General features: G+C 42.2%; 1 protein-coding gene across 2 annotated transcripts in view; it reads right to left on the bottom strand.

Moving 5' to 3' along the window:
• Window positions 1-3,464: 3,464 nt before the first annotated feature.
• Window positions 3,465-20,562, bottom strand: part of RPS6KA2 (ribosomal protein S6 kinase A2) — a 320,987-nt gene continuing 303,889 nt past the window's right edge. For both annotated transcript variants that reach the window (XM_075706741.1, XM_075706742.1), the window contains 7 exons: window positions 15,581-15,670; window positions 13,942-14,100; window positions 12,521-12,682; window positions 7,829-7,905; window positions 5,214-5,331; window positions 3,980-4,117; window positions 3,465-3,590 (listed from right to left, as the gene is read on the bottom strand). In XM_075706741.1, the coding sequence (XP_075562856.1) occupies window positions 3,465-3,590; window positions 3,980-4,117; window positions 5,214-5,331; window positions 7,829-7,905; window positions 12,521-12,682; window positions 13,942-14,100; window positions 15,581-15,670 (870 nt within the window). The remainder of the gene's footprint in view (window positions 3,591-3,979; window positions 4,118-5,213; window positions 5,332-7,828; window positions 7,906-12,520; window positions 12,683-13,941; window positions 14,101-15,580; window positions 15,671-20,562) is intronic.

The following is a 20,562-nucleotide window of genomic DNA, read 5'->3' as shown; positions in this document are numbered from 1 at the left end:
GAGAAGCTGGTATAAAAGCAGCCGTAGCAGTAACTAGGCCATGGCCATGCATCTTCGCCTGGATCCAGCTAGGCTGGGGGAAGCAGCGGGTGCTACCAGTCTGAAATAAGGAGTGCCAATGGCATGTTCCTCCCCCTCTGCCAGGAGTGACCGCCCCTTGGATTTGCTGATAGGGGCTCTTGTATTTCAGTCCAAATGAGCTGGATCAGCAAGACTGACAGTGGAAATGGTTTAATATGGTTCATCTTGACTGAAACGGGTCAGAAAACCCTCAGAAGAGCACCTCCCATGGCAAACCTAAGGAGAGGGGGCTGATCTGCCTTGGAGGTGCATGGGGATGCACAGCTGGGAGAGAGGGGAGGCTGGACAGGAGAGCTTCTTCCATGGATGGGCACAGCTGCCTATGCACACCCAGAGTAACCACTACTGTTTTCAATGACAGATTTTGAAACACACTGCAGACAAAACTCTTTTGTGTATCACCTCAAGCACTGACTACACTTCTATTCTCATTTGGACAAGCTGGGACAGCACATTTTTTGTGTATGTATTTACATATACACACACATGTGCATACATCTGAATGCACTGGCAACAAAATCTTAATAAGCAAACCCATTATATATAATTTATAGGCTTATAAAGTAATTAATGAGCATTAACATGTATCATTCTGTATGTGGTCCAAACCTCGTATGGTTAATAGAGTGATAGGTGGTGGGTTAGAAAGAGCTAAATCAGGAAGAGATTCAAGCCATTAAACTTCGGGAAAGCAGCATCCTTTAAACTTGGCCTACAATAATATTCAGATGAAAAAAATGCTCAAAATGCTCAAAGAATTAAGACTGAGTATATCAAGAGGGGATTAGACTGTTTCCAATGGCTGTGAAAAGAAAGCAAACTGAAGCAATGAAAGATGGCCACGAAATCTCAGGGGGAGACAAAAACTGTACATAATATTTACAACACTCTTTCTGCCCATATGCAATACTATTACACTGACCGCTAAAAATAGATTTTGTTGAAACAGTGAAGATCAGCTGGGACCCCAGAAAATCCAGCCCTCCCTCCAGGTTGCCCTTAGCATCCTTGTGCTCATCTTGCCTTCTTTCAGGATAGAAGTCGCTTCCAGGGAAAAAAGGGCTGGCCAGAGTGTTTCTGCATCAGCCAGGATATCCCCTGCCTGTGAACTCGCCTCACAGTGTGCTGCTAGCAGAAATATATGAGACTTAACTTCTAACAAGAGAAAAAGTGTAAAGGCAGCAAAAAGCTGATACTGAGCACAGCTTAGCCAGAGGAGAGAATGAGGGCTGCTGTGTATATAGCCACAGACACACACCTGCGCGTGTTTGCACACATCGGTCCAAGCCAGTTCAGCCACTGTGTGAAGTTTCACAGCACAGTTTATTCTAGAAAAGAGTAGGGCTTCAAGGAGAGCTGCTTTGCAGCAGTCCTCTGTGCACAGCACATAAACCTGAACATTAAATATTGGTTTAAATTATTAAGAATAAATTTAAATTTAAAGATAGACTAATGCAAACAAACAAATTTCAGTCAACATTGGAACAGAGCTAGTTTTAGGAAGCATATTGCTCTAGCAAATGCAACTCCTCGTTCCCTTGGACACTCTGAGGCAATGAGCTGGTAATTCCAGTTCAGCACTGAGATGCACATACTACCCAGCAAGGAAAAATTACCATCTCTAGCATATGAAGCTCCATGTTCACATTTTTTTTTCCCATCACAACAGAAAAAAAGCCAACACAGCACATTAGCTCTTCCCACAAAGCATTTGAGGTGACAAAATTTACTTGGAAAACAAAAAGTAACAAAAGCAGTACAAAGAAGAATCCTGGTCAGCTTGTGACCACCGTAAGCCAAGATGGGTAAGAAAAAGAATAAAAAAATAGTTCACATCCGGCACCACAAACCTTGCTCATTTTCTTTTAAATCAGGGAATGAGAAAAAAGGTCCATTTTGCTGAGACCATTTCAACAAAGTTTTCTTTCCCTGAACCTGTAAAATCCAGGTATTAGGGTACAGAACTTTTGTTTTATATGTATATAAATACACATGTACATATTTATATAAATATAAAAGCAGAGCATCCTCCTGTTTCTCCTCATAATTTATTATTATTAAAGCTTGTAACAGAGTTAGCTGGACTCTTCAGAAGTGGGTACTCTCTGCACACACATGGCACAGGGAGTCTACATCTGCTAGAGCAGAACAACCAGGCAGGAACATGAAACTTTGGGTGACGGAGGTGGATTTGGGTGAGCAGCCAGGGAAGCGCTGGGAGCAATGACTGGAAATGGTCTCGCTTGCTCCAGGGTGGCACTCTGGCCCGCCAGAGCTGGTCTCCATGAGCAGACTCAGTGACGGCACGGGAGGGTGGCTGCACCGACCCACCCGGCCCCTTGGCAGCCCAGCTGCCCCCCGCCCCATTCTGTACCAGCCGTTGAAGGGGAAACCATCCCTCGCTTTTAAAGGGAGTCCCAGACTTTGCCCCCCAAGCATGTGCATGCTAGTTCCCTTTGGCAGCACTCCCCACCATGCTGCCATGGATCTTTTTGCCTCCTGTCCTCAGTCACCCATGCCACTCCCTGCCTCTGCTTGGTTCCCCCTCACCTAGTCCTCCCAGACCTTCTGCTTGGTGGTGGAGACCAGACACCTTTTTCTCCCCCCGAACCACAGGTTCCTACTCACACTGTTTTACATGAATGCTTTCTCACAGTCTCATAAGACCCAATAATTTCCTCAGAGGACAGAGTTTCTCAGAAGTTTTCCGCTCTCGGAGACTAAGTCAGGGCTGGTAGCATGTGCTTCTTGAGAGGTGCTGGCTTTGTTCCAGAGAGGGCAGGGGCAAAGTGCAAAAGATTCATTGAAATCAGAAGGTATTTCCACCACTGACAGCTCGCTCTCCTTCATGTTGTGTAGCACTTATTTCAAGTAAGGTATTATTCATGCGTCTCTGCAGCCTTCACTGTTCTGGGGTGAGTGGAGATCAGTAGATGTCTACTGGTGACCAGTTGAGACACTTCATCATGATGCATCCTGGAACAGCTGAAAACATTCAAAACCAACTGCGTCTTCATGGCAAAAAGTGCTTTTCTTGAGAAACAAAATGAAAACAGTGTTCCCATGGAACATCTTAAGGACTCAGAAATAGTATTTCCTAGGATGGGAAGGATGGAGCACACCTACTTCATTTGGCTTTATCTCAGAAAGGAAACGGAGCTACTGGCAAAATTGGCACATCTTTGTGAAGTTGTTAAACTTGGGACCCTAGCTGGAATGTAAAAGAAATGATGGAGCAAAGGAGAACTTTGCCTTGCGCTGGGATTCTGCTAGTTCTGGCGATTTCATGTGCAGGTTGTCCAAAAAAGTTCTGCTAGCCAAGTAAAGATGAATCTCTCAAATAATAAACTGTGGGTTTTCAAAGAGGCCTTTTGCGGGTAATGCTACAACCTGGTAGAGGTAAGTCTTTTCATGCCCCTCCGCTGAGCCAGATTGGAGGACAATACAGGCTCCAGCCTTGGTGCCTGAGGTGCTCGGTTTAAAGCAAAGTAAGTGGCTGCCATTGCACCCTGTAAAATAGAGAAAGAGAAAATGCTGGGCTGAAATTCAGTTCTTTGATGCTTTTACCTCCCTCTCCCTATTCAGTCTCCTGAAAAAATGGACATGCATGGACGATTTCCATGAAATGATAACACCATTTAGGCTGGCAGGCAGCTGGGGTGTCTCAGATTCAAAGTGGTGGCAGTACATGCACAGAGTCCCACCAGGTCATTACAATGCAGCTTGAAGTTAAAATTATTGAGCAGGTGACAGCTCAAAAATCTTACTGTTAATATGGTGCCATATTAAATTTGGTCTCTGTGGCAAATAATCTTCCCAATTCCTCTGTTGGTTTCCAGAATATTTGGACAAATGACTCATTCTGCAAGGAAGGAAGAGGCAGGGGGGTAGGGTGTACCTTCACCAGGTGAACATCCTGTCTGCTGAGTTGGTTTTGAGACAGATACTCCCTGTTCACTATCCATGGATGTCTTAGGACTTGGACTGCTGTGAGGCGCTGATGAGGGTCTACATGAAGCATCTTTGACACAATGTCCTGGGTTTAAGAGGAAAAAAAGAGTAAAAGGGAAAAAGTAATTAATAGCAGTGCAGGTTTTACTAAGATCTTTCCGGTGGCAGTGTCATCACCAGCATGTCCAATGGAGAGAGGGATGCACTTTAGATATGTTTTATATTTTTTAGGTGTAAAGTCTGATCTTCAAAATTTCCAAGTGTAATGTTCAACTCTCAGTTGATAATCCAGTCAAACGATAATGTGGAGGGTATTCAGCTTATTGAATGAGTGTTAATTACAGGTGACCTCATAGGGGTGATAAACTCCACCTAGAGGTGATGCCATCTGGAGGCATCTCCTCACTGACTCCAAAGCATGCTTACAAGAGAAGCTTAAAATAGAAATCTAACATTCAGGTGGCTAAAATTCAAAGAGATCAGTTCTACCATGTCTGAACGTTTTAATTTCAAAACTGGACATCTGACAAAAAATTCATTGTGAGGCTCATCGTTGTTGGTAGCAAGACGAATATGTTACTAGGATTGCTTGCAGTTTTGTGGTGGGATATATCAATGTTCTGCCATTGGATACTACCAGCTGCTAAAACTGAAGTCTCTTGCAGGAATCTCTAAATCCTGTCAAAGTTTCTGATTAATGCCAGCCAACTGGAAGCTTGCCAGCTTTCCTGCCCATCTACCTGTCTCATAAACCAGTGCACAGCTTCATGCCCAAAAGTCTCAGCACCGGATGAATTTTATTTCCATGGGTCTCCATGCTTTGTGATAGATAGGCAACCTAAATTGTGAACTGTACAGGAGTTAAAAATGCTAGTTTGTAAACCGCCTGCTCCTGGTTAACTTTGAGGAGCAAAAAGGTGATTCACATATAGACCATGAATTAAATCTCAAGAGCGTTCACAATTGACGGTGCTGTATTATGCTTTAGTTTAATGAAATAAATTACCAAAATTCCTGACACACTATTTCATGCAGAGTGATAGAAACATAAAGAAGCAAGCTTTTATATCATGAAGCACTGAGAAATAACCCTTCTAACTGTCTCTCAGGTTTGTTACAATTGCAGACTGCAAGCCTGTTTCAGAGAACAAGAAAAAAAACCTGAGAAAGTGTTCACTGACCTTTGCAGTATCAGATACTGAATCCCAGTTTCCTCCTGTAAGTGCATATTTGCCACTGCCGATCCTGGCCAGAATCTCCTCTGGGGTGTCATCTGGTCCATTTGCAAAAGGAGTGAACCTATTTAAAAAAAGAGAAAAAAATACAGTGTAATTTGCAAGTATATGATATCTAGGATCTAGTGCTAACTTCCATCGATTACAACAGGAATTTGGTTCCCGAATGGACCACAGACATCACTGCTTCATTTTCACTCAAACTATCCAGTCCAGTGGTTCCTCATATTAAGTTGTTTTGCAGAGAAAAAGACTGATTCCTTAATTGTTTTTTAAAAGTTTTGTTCTGTTCTCATTTTTTAGGGATGAAATATTCTTTTTAAAAATAGACAGGTTTTTACCTCTTTAATTGTTTTAACTCTGCTTTATTGCTAATAGAAGTACCTTGATAATGGCAAGAAAGGATAAAAATAATAAAGGGGAAAAATTAGGATCTGAAACAGAAAAAAGGAAAAGAAAAAAGAACCCTTTATAATGTATTTTGCAGTACTTTGCTAACCATAATGTGCAAGTCTGTTGGGCAAAACAAATGATCTGCAATAGGTTATTTAAAACCTTCCTGATCTAGCCAGTAAGAAACTACTAATAATATGCACCCAGGTCTAGTGTCACATGAAGAGGGCACACTTCTTGTCTTCATCAAGTGACAAGTGATAAGATTTTTTCAGCTGACTAAAATCTACCAGGCCAAATTTTCCTCTGCAATCTTGAACAGCTGTGTAGGCTTAGAAGAAGGGGGTATTGGATTTTTACACTTTGCCTTCCATCTGTCTTTTCTCATCTGAAAACTTGCCAGTTTGGTTTTTAGATCGTTGGTTTGGCCACAGCTTCCTATCCCACCTGGTTTTTAATAGCATATTCAATTCCTCATGCTGCATTTTCTAATTTTCAAAAACGTCAGATTTCACAGAAGTTCAGCCCAAAGAGATACATAATATTATTGCAATCTATATCTATCAAGAGGGATGCACTAAGAGTTAAGGACTGGCTAAAACTCTAAAGTCTGTCACTACCTGCATTAATAGGATCCCAGGCTTGCATTCTACTCCTGGCTATCTGAGCCCCCTCTGCTCATAGTGATGATGGGACGAGAATAAAATCCTGGCTGCAAGTAATAGTCAGCTCCTACTAACTCTCCTCTGGTGAGGAAGAACAAGACCATCCCCAAATGCAGTGGTGGCACCTAAAATGTCAAACTTAATCTCAGCTGTCTGCATTACTCTTATTTTCTCTTCTAAGTGCAGAAAAAAGTGAGATACAAGTTAATGGCACCTGTTGGCAAATTAAATATCTACTAACTTGTGCAATTTGTATTTCCAATTCAAATATATTTGGATTCTTTTTTCACATTTAACAAAGAAGCATTTTGAATATAATCAGCTAAACAAATGTGACTGTGAGTAATGTATTGCTTTTAGTTTATTGATTCTGGTTGTGTATCACTGCAAATCTATGGTATTAGCCAAACAGAAACAGCTTTCTGGAGATGCCAGCAGACTGGGAGACTGCCCCAGAAAGTCACAATACATTTCAGCTAATGGTGAACACATTTCTACTCAGGAACAAAATAGATGGGACAGAAACTCCTGGCGCTTTTTCTATAATCCATGAGGCAAGAGACATGAATACAAAAAGGTAGGGTCCAACTCTTTGTTTTCTGTGCAAATCTAGGAATGAATCCAAGCTTCTTGCCACAGCTGAATGATCATGAAGCAGATCAAAGAGCTGTGGGAGGTCACTGAAAAGTTTCAAGCTGCACTTAGGTACGATAAATGTGCACATACCATACCCTGCAGCCAGCAAGAGAAAGGAAATTCAGGAGCCTGGTAACTCCAGAGTGGTTTTGCGCAGTGTTTCCCATTCAGCCCACTGCATAGTATTCCTACCCTTCACTGCTTATTTCAATCTGTCTCTTTCTCTGGGTCTTTTGTGTCAATATTTAACTTTAGCCAACACATTGGTAGGGGTTTTTTTTTGCCAGGTACCCCCCAAAAGGTCCTGCTGCCTGTTGCTGTTTCTTGCTGGTCTGTTCATTTACTTTCTGTCCTTTCTGTAGCATATTTTTCAAATAGCACCTGAAAACTCTGTTTGTTTTTTGGTTTTTTTAGGCTTTAAAACTCAGATACCTTGATAACAACAACAGTAGAATAATAATGAGGCTGAAGAGAATACATGTATTAATAGAAATGAATAAACATCCTCTTATGGATAAGGTGACCATGATATGGCTCTTCATACTCCTACACTCCTCTCCTAGTGTAAAACATTCACACTGCTTAAGTGGTGAGTGAGCCTTTTAGGAGTCTAGGTCTCAGTGAACACTTATGGGCACAGGCTGTTAAAAACCTAAACAACTCGTAAAGTGTCAAAGATATTTATGCATTCTGGAAACACGTATTCTAATTCTAGGTCTCGGCATTCTTCCTTCATACCAATGGGTACATTTCTCAAAGGAAGCCAGACAGTTTGCTGTCTCTATCTGTGACTTGTTTCTGGCTTAATCAGTACAGAATTGCTGAGCCCACTGGCGACTGCTGCTCTAGGAAAATTTTTTCACTCACCCTGCCAACATGGTATACAGTAGGATCCCCAAGCTCCAGATGTCACAGGCTGCATCGTAACCTTGCCGTTTAAGGACCTATGTGAAGGAAAGCGAGAGATGAAAATCGGTTAATCTACATTCCTGAATTTTTAGCTTCTGGTCTTCAAAAAGCACCAATTAGTGGTTGTATCTGCTGATATTTCCAGGGCTTAACTGGCTTGAACAGGTGGCTGCCTCAGGAGCAAAATGTTCAGTAGTGGTGTGGAGCAAGGTGAAGCCCAGGCTGGAGTGAGCTGGTTAGTGTTCAAGCCCAGCACAGCTGTCACCTCCACAGCGACAGAGATGAGTGCAGTTTGTTGGAGGCTCTGGGAGCTTCTCTGACCATCTAACACACAGCAAAGCAGAACAACATTTCAGTGTTTTAAAAGGTTTCTTAAAAAAAGCTCGTTAATACTTTGAAACAGATCCTCCTAACATAAAGGTTACCAAGAACACTATGGATGCAACAAGCGTAGGGCTGAGTGACAGTGATAAGCAGGTCTGGGCTCAGTTCAGGTTTGATACAACAAATGGGTGCACATCAATGCATATCTAATGTCAGACAAGTAAAGAAGCATGACAACTGCAAAGAAAGTTAAAAAGCTTACTCTTATCTTCTGTATTAAGCAAAGTGGCCACATTTAGGCTGGACTTAAAAGATAATAGGCTAAGACTTGATCCCTCTTCCCTATAGTGAAAACAAGACCTATGGTACTCAGCAGACATCTGTCCAGTAGGTTCAACGTTGGTACAGGATGGTGAGTTATAATGGTAAGGGTAAAATCTCGATTTCATTTATGATACTGCATACCAGAAGAAATGCCTATTTGAGTAAGTGCAGGTCCAAGTGAAAGTGAAGTCACCAGCTGAGACAGCATTGCTGAAATTAGGGGAAGAACTTTGGTTTTGTTTGGCTCAGAAAAGCTCAAGGACCACCTCCAGATCTCCCACGTGCTTGTAAATGCAAGCTACCCTTCTGTTTATTCAGTTCTGACACACAAGGAGTTTTGTCCCCTTGTGATGGATTAGAAGATACACTAATTTTTTGCAAAGCACATGAAAAAGGAATGTACAAATTCAGCAAGTCTTTCTCTGACCTGCAGCCTTATTACCCAGGAGTGATTTCAGCGATCTGAAGTCTATCACAGAAAAGACCAAGCACTGCTAGGAAAAAAGCAGTTTCAGAAAAGGTTGCCTTGACAGATTTTACAAATGATGAGTGATAAAGCAACCAGCTGCCAGGTATGCTGCTGAGCGAACATTTGCTACCTGGAAAAAAAAAAAGGGAGAAAAAGCCACATTTCCTCCTGTTGACAAAGCTGGCAAAATCCTTCTTCTGCCTCTCTCTCCTGCACATCATATATATGCCTTCTGACTGTTTTAATTGTTTCTATTTCTTTAGTTCCTGCATTCATTCCCCCTCTGTTAATGTTAGTTTTAATGGGAAAAACTTCTTTGCTATTTGACAAACTCAGTTGCTTTTTGCTTCACCTGTGAGACTGAATACCCAACATTTATTTTTGGTGTGGTCATTCTTGTTGCTTCTTGAACAGCTACATTTTCATTGCCATCGCTGTCTTCCTGAAATAACCAAGGACAACCTAGTCCAAGGCAAATGGCATAAAAGTGGGGCAGTGATGAGGTTTAGCAGAGCGGGGTGTCATGGTTTAACCCCAGCCAGCAACTAAGCACCACACAGCTGCTCACTCACTCCCCCTGCCCCAGTGGGATGGGGGAGAGAATTGGAAGAGTGAGAAAACTCCTGGGTTGAGATGAGAAGAGTTTAATAATTGAAATAAAATAAAGCAAAATAGCACTAGTAATAATAACAATATAATAATAATAGTAGGAATAATATACAAAGCAAGTGATGCACAATGCAATTGCTCACCACCTGCTGACCGATACCCAGACAGTTCCCAAGCAGCGATTGCTGCTCCCCGGCCAACTCCCTGCAGCTTATACACTGAGCATGACGTCATATGGTATGGAATAGCCCTTTGGGCAGTTCGGGTCAGCTGTCCTGGCTGTGCCCCCTCACAGCTTCTTGTGCACCTGGCAGAGCATGGGAAGCTGAAAAGTCCTTGACTAGCATAAGCAGTACTTAGCAACAACTGAAACATCAGTGTGTTATCAACATTCTTCTCCTACTAAATCCAAAACACAGCACTATGCCAGCTACTAGGAAGAAAATTAACTCTATCCCAGCCGAAACCAGGACACAGGGTATTAAGCAAATGGTTACACAACCCCAGAATGGTGGGCAGGTGTTGCTCTGTGCTGTCATTCAGTCTGCAAGAACACTGCTAGATATCAGGGGCATTCACTCTGTGCCAGTGTCTAGGGAAAGCTTTGCTGGGAATTACTTTTTATCGACAGCAACTTTACCCCATGGATAACAACGGGATCCAGTAAGAGTTATCAGTTAGTGTCGCTGCTACTTGAAAATGTCTCCAGCAGGTCTGTGCAACTGTGGTTGACATGAGAACACTGAGCTGGCAGGAGCAACTGTTGGAAAGTTTGGCCAAAAAGATTAGTGTTTGATCTAGGGGGCAGATATTATCAAACAGGAACAGGCATCTGTCTTAGAAACAAATCAGTCAGGGGAAGAGCTTTGCAAAAGGTGTAGTGGTGTCCTGCTCTAATCGATGCTGAATAATTTACCACCCATGAAGGGGTCTAGGTCACCCTAAAAGACAATTTGGTGGGATCTGAAATACACGCATGAGCTGGTTTTTAGCTCCAAACATGGCAGGGCGTTGTGGTGATAAACTTCCTCTGGGTTCATCCAGTTCTGATAATGGCTCAGATGTTTATCCAACCCCCTTTTATTTCTATAGGCATTGGTTTATTGGATTAACGATGTTACAAATATACGCTTTTCTCAGCTGTGACACAAGCAGGGACTGTGTCTGGGTACGAAAGCTAGTAAACAATCTCATCGTTTCAAATGCCGGAACGGTAGTTCTTCACGGATTTTGGAGGAAAACTGCAGAAGAAAATCTTGTGCTTTATCCAAAAGGACCCTACTGCAGCAGTAGGGGAGCAGCAGGCTGCCTTCTCCCTCCTGACCAGCCCTGCCCTCGCTCCCTGCACGCAGCGTGACCCGCGCTAGGTGGCAGCGTGCCTCTTCCGCTCGGGCAGCCTTCGCCTTTGCTCATGTTCTCGTCTAACCCCCGAACTGAATGTTTCCAAAATAAAGGCAGATTCAAGTGGGCAAACATGTCACCCTTCCTCTGCCACTCTCCCCTTGTGTCACCGGCTCAGCTGACTTTGCGCCGCCTCGTTTGGTTTCATCCACTGTACAAAATAGCCCCTCATGAAAAATAGCTACACCTATTTTGAGTGCATGGTGTCTTGGAGAAAATCTCAGTGCCTTAAATCTTGCAAACACGATTATTTTTTGGTTTAGAAATTGAACTGCTGTGGTGCCACAGAACTTTTTTTACTTATTTTGATAAATTTTAAATAGCTCATTCCAGCTCCTAAAATGGAACCCCGACCAAACAGCAATAAAATAACAAACCAATCTGTCTTGGCAATGGAAGATGTTTTGCTGAAAAAAATCTGCTTTGAATTTATACTGCCCCGGCAATGGTCTCAATTTAACAAATCCTCTTTCTGATGCTGGAAGGCTGTGATTCCTGTATCTTCTGATATCACGAAAGGACCGTGTACAGAAAGATCATCCCATTTTTCACTTCCCAGTTACATACCATGCAGATGAACATTGGATGGAGGAGAGTCATGGGGAAGAAAAAATTGCTGAATGATAGCAACTGAGACAAAGTGGTATTTGACAGTAGAGGACAGCTGAAGTATTGAAAGGCAATAGTTTTGTATTTTTCTTATAAGGACCGTAACAAGCAGAGGCAGACATACATCTGAAGTTGTGTACTGCAAATACTAAAATTGCTGATAAGCATCACTACAAGAAATGGACAATTACCCAGGAAATTAACCTCCTTTTGTTGGAAGGAAGCAGCTATGAATGTCTCAAGGGGCAAACACAGCAAACAGCCCAAGCCATTCAAACAGCAGTGGGACCCAAACCCACTCCAGTGCTGCGTGAAAGGGCCAGCACTTGCCAGCAATGCAGAGCCACCTCTCCGGGTGCTTGGGGCCGGCTGTTTGGCCTGCCTCCCTCTCCCTGTCTGTAAAATTGGGAAAGCAGCCCTTTCCTCCATCCCCCATAATGGGGGGATTGGTACTAGGAAAGCCCAAGAGGAGAGATGTTTCTTTAGCTCAGTGAAGTCAACGATAAAGCTCCCACTGACTTCAGTGTAGTAAGTATCTCACGCATGGATTTTTCTTTTAAGTCTTATTCCTGATACCAAGATTTCCCTTTTAAGCCTTATCCCGTTCTGACACAGTGCCCTAGAGGTGAAGCAGTCTGAGCAGGAGCAGCTACAGAAAAAAAGGTATTTATCCTAGTAATGAGCCAAATCATTCTGTACGTCAGTCTGAGACAGACACCAGCTTCTGTCAGGAGAAAAACAACTGGCCTGACAAGACCAGGAATAGGAAAGTTGTGGTAATAGAGGCTGTGCAAGTGCTGGTAGCCTGGTTTCTGCCTTCCTCCTCTTGTAAAGGCACTGAGGAAAAGGGAGAGAGGAAGGACTCTGCTTCGTAGGACACGGTCATTACCCGCGGCTTTGAAACGCCATCCTACCTCAGGGGCAACAAAATTGGCGGTGTAGCAGGGAGTCATGAGCAGCCCGTTCTCCGCTCTCAGTTGCTTGGCAAACCCGAAGTCACAGATCCTGATGGAGTCTGGGTTTCCTGACTCATCCATGTAGAGGATATTACTTGGCTTCAGATCTCGGTGCACCACCTTAACAAGAAAGCAGCAAGTAACAAGTGAGGAGAGGAGGTCAGGGAGCATCCAGGCTTGGCTGCCATTCCTGGTCTGCTGCCTGAGGTAGGTCAAGAGCTCATGCCTAAAATATTTAGGTTTTGGAGAACAGTTGCTTAAAAGCCTTGGGCAAACAAAGCGAAAAAAAAGGTTAAAGTCTGTTAAAATCAGAAAGAACATGTTTGACAGCCTCTGCTGGTGTATTAGGTTAATGGTTGGACTGGATGATCTTAAAGGTCTTTTCCAACCTAAACGATTCTATGATTCTATGATTCTATGATTAAGATGGAGGCTGCTGCTCTAACGGGGGCCACCTTTCCTGAGAGCCATCAGAGGGGGTCGCTGTACAAAAACCTTGGTGTCAGAGTCTCCTGGAACCTGATGGCCCTAAATATTCAGCTGGAAGGCAAAGAAGAAAACCCGTCATAGGAGGAATGTGTGTGAGGGCCTTCTTGTGACTGTCCATGTGAGCGGCTCACACCTGAAGGGGGGGATTATTTTTTTTCCTCATGTCAAAATATATTCACAAAAATCCTTCCAGTAGGCATGCAACTTCGGCATGTTTTACCAGACATGCTGCATTTCAGTAGTGGGAAAACAGCCTTCATTTGTTATAGCAAGACTGAAAAACTATCATGAAAACGTAAAAGCCCGAGCATAAAATGCACTTGTTTTAACCATGAAACAGAAAAAGCAGCAAATATTTGACTAGTCATCCAAACTGCTTGTGCCTGAAAAGCAGAAAAGGAGAGATTTTCAAACTGCCCAAGATAGCTTAGATTTTAAAATCCAGCTCTTTTAACAGCGTGTCAGAAACCTTTCCCATCAGCTGCTCAAACTGCCACTTCATTTGGAAAGCTCAGCATTTGATTTTCTACCTATCTGCTGATTCAGCTACCCTATTTGAAATTCTGCTAAAAGATCAGGTACTGCAATAAAGACTGTGATAAAAAGTAAAAAAGTAATACCTCAACAAGGTACATGAACTTGAAAATCAGTGTAGTTTGGGAATGAAAAGACCACTTCAACATACTGCAGTTCAGTTGGGAAATGGCTAAAAAGCCTATGACCCTATTTCACAAACCAAATGTAATTACAAATATAGAGGAAGATTTTTTTTTTTGGTGGAAAAAAAATGTATTTACATTTCAGAGAAGCAAAATCACAGCTATTTGCTTTTTTCCTAAAAGTCATGTTTTAAGAAGGTTGATGCGGATAGCTACAAAAGCAAAGCTTACGCCCTGAGAGTGCAGGTAGTCCACAGTCCTGGTGATGGTGCACAGGACAGCGCTGGCCTCCCGCTCTGAGAAACACTTCTGCCGAAGAATACGGTCCAGGAGCTCGCCTCCCCGCATCAGCTCCATCACCAGGTACACATATTTCCCATCATCATAGACCTGGAAGAGTAATAGCATAAATATATATTTGGGACCCATTAACTTGGTGAAGGTTGGTCCTTTAATCACAGTGTTGGCTTGCTTGTGTGAGATATTGCAAGAAGAAAATGTCAGCTAATATGTAGGAAATGTGCTTATTACACTTAACAACAGAAAAGGCAACTTTATAAAATGACTTAATCATCACTTTTTTTTCGTGTCTGTGGCAACTTGCTGATTTGTCCACACAGAAACGTTGCTTTCCTGCTATCATGTCAGCAGAGTAGACCAAGCTGCTAAAAGCAGCATCACTTCACACAGTCTGAAATGTCTGCTGGCTCTCACCCAAAAGCCTCCTTCTCAGTAGTGTTCTCTCTTTCCACTTCTACAGGGTAACATTTGCCATTTCAAATATCAATATTTCCCTTTGACTCATGATTAGCTAAATGAACTGTATTATACTGTTGGCCAAAACCTGCTTCCAATGATATTATATAGTTTATATTTGTAGTTCTGGTGAATACATTGCTGACATCAGCTGCAAGATGTATTTACCTTCAATGTCAATTGCAAGGGGTAAAAGACATTTTTTGTCTAAATTGGAAGACAGCTATTTTTATGTCATAATCTTTTACCTGGACTGCAATAATGGGCGGTGTTATAGTCATCAGTGATAAATGTTTTTGGGAAGGAATATAAAACCTTTTTTGCACAGATTTTAAGATATTCTTTAACACTTAAGAATTAGGTGAGGCTTTCCTGAGGGCATGTGATTAGAAATTTTTTACATACTTCTCTACGGCCTGAACCATAATGTACTGGCCACTGACACCCGCAGGATTTTGTTCTGTAAACTCTGAATCCGACACGGTGTAGGCAATCCTAGGTGAGACGGCAGGCAGCTTAAGTAAAACACCTCTGACTAAAGGTCATTACTACATGTAAGCATAGCAAAGGCTGTTCTTCATATGAAATGCTGAAGGAAGATACCTTCATGTCTTCCCAGGCTGCCTGAGTAGAAGGTAAATACTCGCTGGCATTAAAATACCATTGGGGGAAACCCTAGCAACTTTGTGAGCTCTCCTCTTCCCAACAAAGCAGATATCACAGGCTGCATGGGAATGGCTGCTGCTCATGAAAGAGCATCCCCTGCCCAGCAGCACCACTGTGTGTGCTCAGCCACTTGCTCCGAAACGCCCAACTAGGGAGGTCTCACTTCTGAAAAGTGCTGCAAAACCAAACACATTTTGTTGTTCTCCAGCACTGTGCCCCTTGGTTTTTATTTACAGTTGGTTAGATGGTAATTGGAGAACATATAACCCGACCAGTCTTTCCAACTGTTGTCCAGTAATTTGTTAAGTCACGTTTTTGTCCTTGATTAAAATGGGTCTGGTTTTAGCTCTGACCTTCAACTGAAGAATTTTCCAGACATGGACTAGTAGGTGAGCCTGAGCATAAGGTGAAAAATCACTTAATGCTGAAGTGCTCAAAGACTACTCACATCTTTAAGAGTAATGATGTTTGGATGCTGTCCATATCGCAAAAGGATCTCAATTTCTTCAGAGGGGTCTCTCTTGCTCTTATCAATTATCTGGAATAAATGAAGCACAGTGTAGTAACATACCGGCTAGCAGCACTAAGCACAAAACAAGCAATTTCTACAGTTTAAACAAATTAATATTTAAAATTCTTCTATTAATCATTATTCCAAGAGATGATAGCTCAAACCCTGTTCAAATGAGAGCCATGCTGACTATGTGCCAAAGCCAGATGGAGCAACAATTAGTTTAGATTCTGAAGGTGTAGGCCCTCTTTTCAATGCCTATAGTTTTGTTTGCCTGTAAGTAATGGCAGTTACAAGAAGTGTCATTAAGAAATCAAACAATCTGGAGAGTTTTAAAATAATAATAGTTTTAAAATTACCTCTTTGACATAAAAAATGAACACATTCATAATATTGGCATATGCTTGTATATCTGCTGATAAATGAATAGAAATTACTTATCAGGTGAGTTTGTCAGAAATGAAAATGTATAGACATTTACTGTCAGGGGAGATCTGAGTTGAAGCTATTGGTAATAACTTGACTCTTTGGACCATGCTGTTGTAATGAACATGACAGTGGCCAGAGATTGCATTTGGTCATGTAAGCAAACTCTGCTCATTCCTAAGCTAGAAAGAAATCTGCTCTATATATCACTTTTCTGTATTCAGCATCTTTTGCCTTATCAGAGAGTATAGTGAGACATAAAAACTTTTTAGTTTTATAGCAGCAGGTCTCAGAAAAACATGACACCTACTGCTTAAAGAGCATCACTGCACAGGAAGTCTGCTGTTAGGATGGCACCGACTTCTCATCAGTGCTCCTATTACCTATATTTGGGATGTCAGTCAAAGAACTTCAACCATTTGCCCAGTTGAGAGCACTGATTTAAATGATTAAATGCAGATGTAAATGATAAGTATGAAACAAAAAATAGCTATAAAATAATCCAAGGGAGATCTCTGTATTTTGGAATCTCAAATGCAACTGCAGAGGGAATGGCGAAAGCTCATTCTACTAGAAACTCATTAGGAGTACAGTATTTTGGCACAATTTCTTATTGCTAGAAAACAGCAGCAGTACTTTTGAATAACAGGTTTATCAAAGAGGAATGGGTGGCATTTTCAGAAAATCATAATTCCATTATTGGCTTGGATTTCAAGGCTTCCAACCTTAAATGTGGTTAGTTCTCTCTAAGAACTAGACACAGAGCACAGATTTAAAACAATGGTGTTTGCACCATTGCTTTTCAAAAATCTCTTTTGTTAATGAGGATAAATGCCTGGCTGCTTTTGCACGCATTTTATATGGCTTAATTATGGCGATACACATTTAGGTACACGTCTAGAATTTTATGCATCCGTTATAACAGTGCATACTTGAATATAAATCAGAGGTTTTGTAGTCATCATGACTGGCATGCATTTGCAGTGATAATGATAGTCAGTAGTTGTCCATGGCTGAGGTATGCATTTGAAGCCATATCAGTGATTTGATTCTGAATTAATAGCAGTGTGACAAGTGGAAGTGCAACAGGGAGCTGATGCAGGTAGATGGCTGTTGTCCACATTTGAATAAGTGAAGAAAAAAACCTCAAAAACAGGTGAGTGAAAAAATTCTGCTAGCAATTTCTCCTTAGAATAATGTTGTTCTCCCAGTTTAGTTGAGACACTCTCAAAAAGCCAATGAAACCCTGATTGAATGACTCCTCATAAATACAACCACAGTGACTGAATGTGTCCCACTCAGCCAATAACTCTAACATATAAAAAGATCCTCAGGGCCACTTCGTTGGCTAAACTAATATAGCTCTTGTCAAGTTAATGGAATTACACACATGTGCACCTGTTAGGATCTGCCTGCCTTGTACAAACCAGCGGAATTTACTGCAGCAAGTATTACTACCACTGTGTGAAGTACTACTATCACCATGGTACTGTTGCAAGCAATATATTCCAGATTCCTTTTCCGTTGTATTTTCCTGTGAAAGGAAATATCCAGAGCTGTGGAAAATTTTAAGCAACTATTAATAATGCTGGACTGTAAATGTATATATATGGCCTAAAAAATATCCAAACCAAAAATAGTCTGAGCTATTCACACAAAACTCAAAATAACGTAACCTGCAGCAGTCTGCTACTGATTTAGTAGCAACAGCAGTAGATGATATGTAATGCTTCTAATTCACAATATGTTATATAAATATAAATCACAAGACAGTCCCACTAAATATATATGCTTTTTGCTCTAGCGTGTGCACAAGCTGCGATACAGTGATTAAATGGACAAGCTGCCCCCAACTGCACAACAAATCATTGTCAGAGCTGTGAAGGGACCTGCCAAGTTCCTCGCAGTCCCTGGGCAGTCTGGTTGGACAGACCAGAACAATTTTTTTCCTCCACAGCGAGAGATTGTCACCCTGATGGTGCTTCTCGTCAGTGTGCCTGTGACTTGCACTTGGCCCATGACTGAAAAAGCAGCAAAGGAGGTGGCTGCTGCAACTTTGGCAGAAATCTCGCTTCAGTTCAGACTGGCTGCAGTATGCAGTTTCTTTATCCACGTGCTGCAATGGCCACAGCAGCTCCTTAAATATGCCCCATAGCTTCACCGTGATACCCAATTCTCCTGGTCTTCCTCTTCAGAAAGTGTTTCGGTGTGTTGTTAAACCTACGCCACACTTTCCAAACAGGGAAGCTGCCATGTCAGGGTGGTTCTGCCTGTGGTTGCTGCCTCCTTTTGCACCCAGAGGTGTCTGCATCACAACATGAGGTGCTGCATCCCCAAAACACCTGCAAATCTTGCCCCAACTTAAGTGCCAAAATGACCTGTGGTAAAATGCAGGCCCAGTGCTCCCTATTGAACACAGGGGCTAAGGGAGATGTGTCATGGGCTTCTGGTGATATTCATAAGTAGTTCTGAGATTCTCAAAAAGTAACAGATTAAATGAATTAAATTACCTAAGTAAAAAGGCAGTAGTTTCACTACAGGTGTAAAACAAGCGCTTTTTGTGCAGCTGTATTTCTGATTTTCACTACGGGTGTTGCCGTATATAACATGGAGGAAAAGCATGCTCCAGGCACCTTGTGCAGATGTGGCAGGAGAGAGGCAGGATGGAGGCAGCCCCAGCACAGTCACCTCTGCATGCTCTCCTCACGCTCGCCAGCTGGCCACAGGGCTGCCTGGCCTCCCAGCAAAAGCATGTGGCTTCTGCTGTACTTGTGCGGTAACCGCTTTCTTCTCCAGACAGCAACACCTGGGCTGCTGGGAACAGAGTCCAAAATCATCATGAAGGTGAGGGAGGCATTACAAAGTCTAACCATGGTTGCGCTCTGCCTCCTGGAAGCAAACCAAGGTGCTCTTCTTGCTAATCCTTTCCATGGGGGACCTGGCGAGCATCTGCTGGCTCCTCTGTGCTGTGCTCCCACCGCGCTGAGCTCTGGTGCCCCCTGAGCACTCGTGGAGTGGGGACACGGATGTTCTTCCCAGTGGGCTTTGATCAGTGGTGAACCACTACCAGAGCAGACATCCATACCAGGCACTTGGCTTTCCATTTCTGTGCTACTGTTTCTTCCTCCTGCTCCTGCTTTGGAGTTTAATTGTCTCTAATATTTAATGACCAGCTCTACTGTCAGTCCACCTCTGCATATGGAGAGGTTTTATCTCTGTCCACTGAACTGAACCAGTGCAGATTGTGTAGACCAGACAACAGCGTATGTGGCACTTCACATCCGACCAATGTCCTCAAACTAATTTTAATACAACGTCTCTCAGAGCTATGCTGTCAGGCTGCCCAGAGAGACCCCACAAGGATAGCCCATTGTTGGCTACTCTGCTCTAATGAGGTCCAAAGGCTCTGGATTGTTTCCTACCTATATACTGGAAGCTGTAATGCTAGAAAGAAAAAAAAAAAACATTTAATGTTACAGATATGGATACAGGAACTGCCATACTCTCATCAGACTTCCTACATGAGACCACACATGGCCGCAGCATGTGACAGTGTCTGCTCTTGTTCAGAATTAATATTATTATTAATCGGTTAAGTTTTTTGCTATCTAGTAGCTTTAAAGCTCTACTGTTGGATGCTGGCAAGCTAAATATGTCTGTCTGAATTTTAGATAGGCAATGACACTCTTAAACCCTGATTAAAAGCTGAGCAAAACTATGTAATTTCTAAATATTTCTTGTGGTAACAAAGAGCATTTGCCACCCTGGTCACTCTGTTTCCTCTGAGACATTGTGTTTTGCATGAAGACAGACTCCTCTTTATTCTGTCTGTGACAGCCCATGAACCTCCTGCAGCTCTTCCTGTGCAAGGGATAATGTCTTTTATTTAGGAAATTCATTCTGATTTGAACTCAAATAAATGTATACATAAACACCTTCTGTTACAGAATGAAAGGAAGATTTTCTTTGCTACCGGTCCTGAGTAATACGTAATGATGCTACTTTTCTATTTCTTTCTGTAGATGTGCGGTGAAGAACACCAACTCAGAAAGCCATCATAATGTATAAATAACTTAAATGAAAATGTAACAACAGCTCTATTGTGCTTTGGCAGAGATGAGCTATGAAGCACAGGGGTTTTCTATTGTCCTTCAGAAAAATAAGAAACTGAGCCATAAAACAAGTAGACTTTTCTCTATGTATTGGACACCCAGGGATTGCTTAGAAGCTCGTCTGTATTAAACAGTGGATGAAACAATTCCAGAGTAAAATGGGGTCAGCACATGCATTAGTGTCCTTTGTTCTAATAGGGGACTTGTTTGTTCTTTGACTATCACATCCTTTGTGTATTTCACTGACTAGCTGAAAGAAAAGTGGAATTTAGGGTAACAACCTCATGATATTTTAAAATGAGTCGAGCACCATCAATGGGAAATACTGAACTCTTTCTCTATCAGGAAAGAAAGGATCAGCAGAGAACATTTTAAAAATCT

The sequence above is a fragment of the Pelecanus crispus genome, chromosome 3, assembly GCF_030463565.1.
Source record: "Pelecanus crispus isolate bPelCri1 chromosome 3, bPelCri1.pri, whole genome shotgun sequence".
In the NCBI taxonomy this organism is placed as follows: Eukaryota; Metazoa; Chordata; class Aves; order Pelecaniformes; family Pelecanidae; genus Pelecanus; species Pelecanus crispus.
This window is presented reverse-complemented; position numbering and strand designations above follow the sequence as displayed.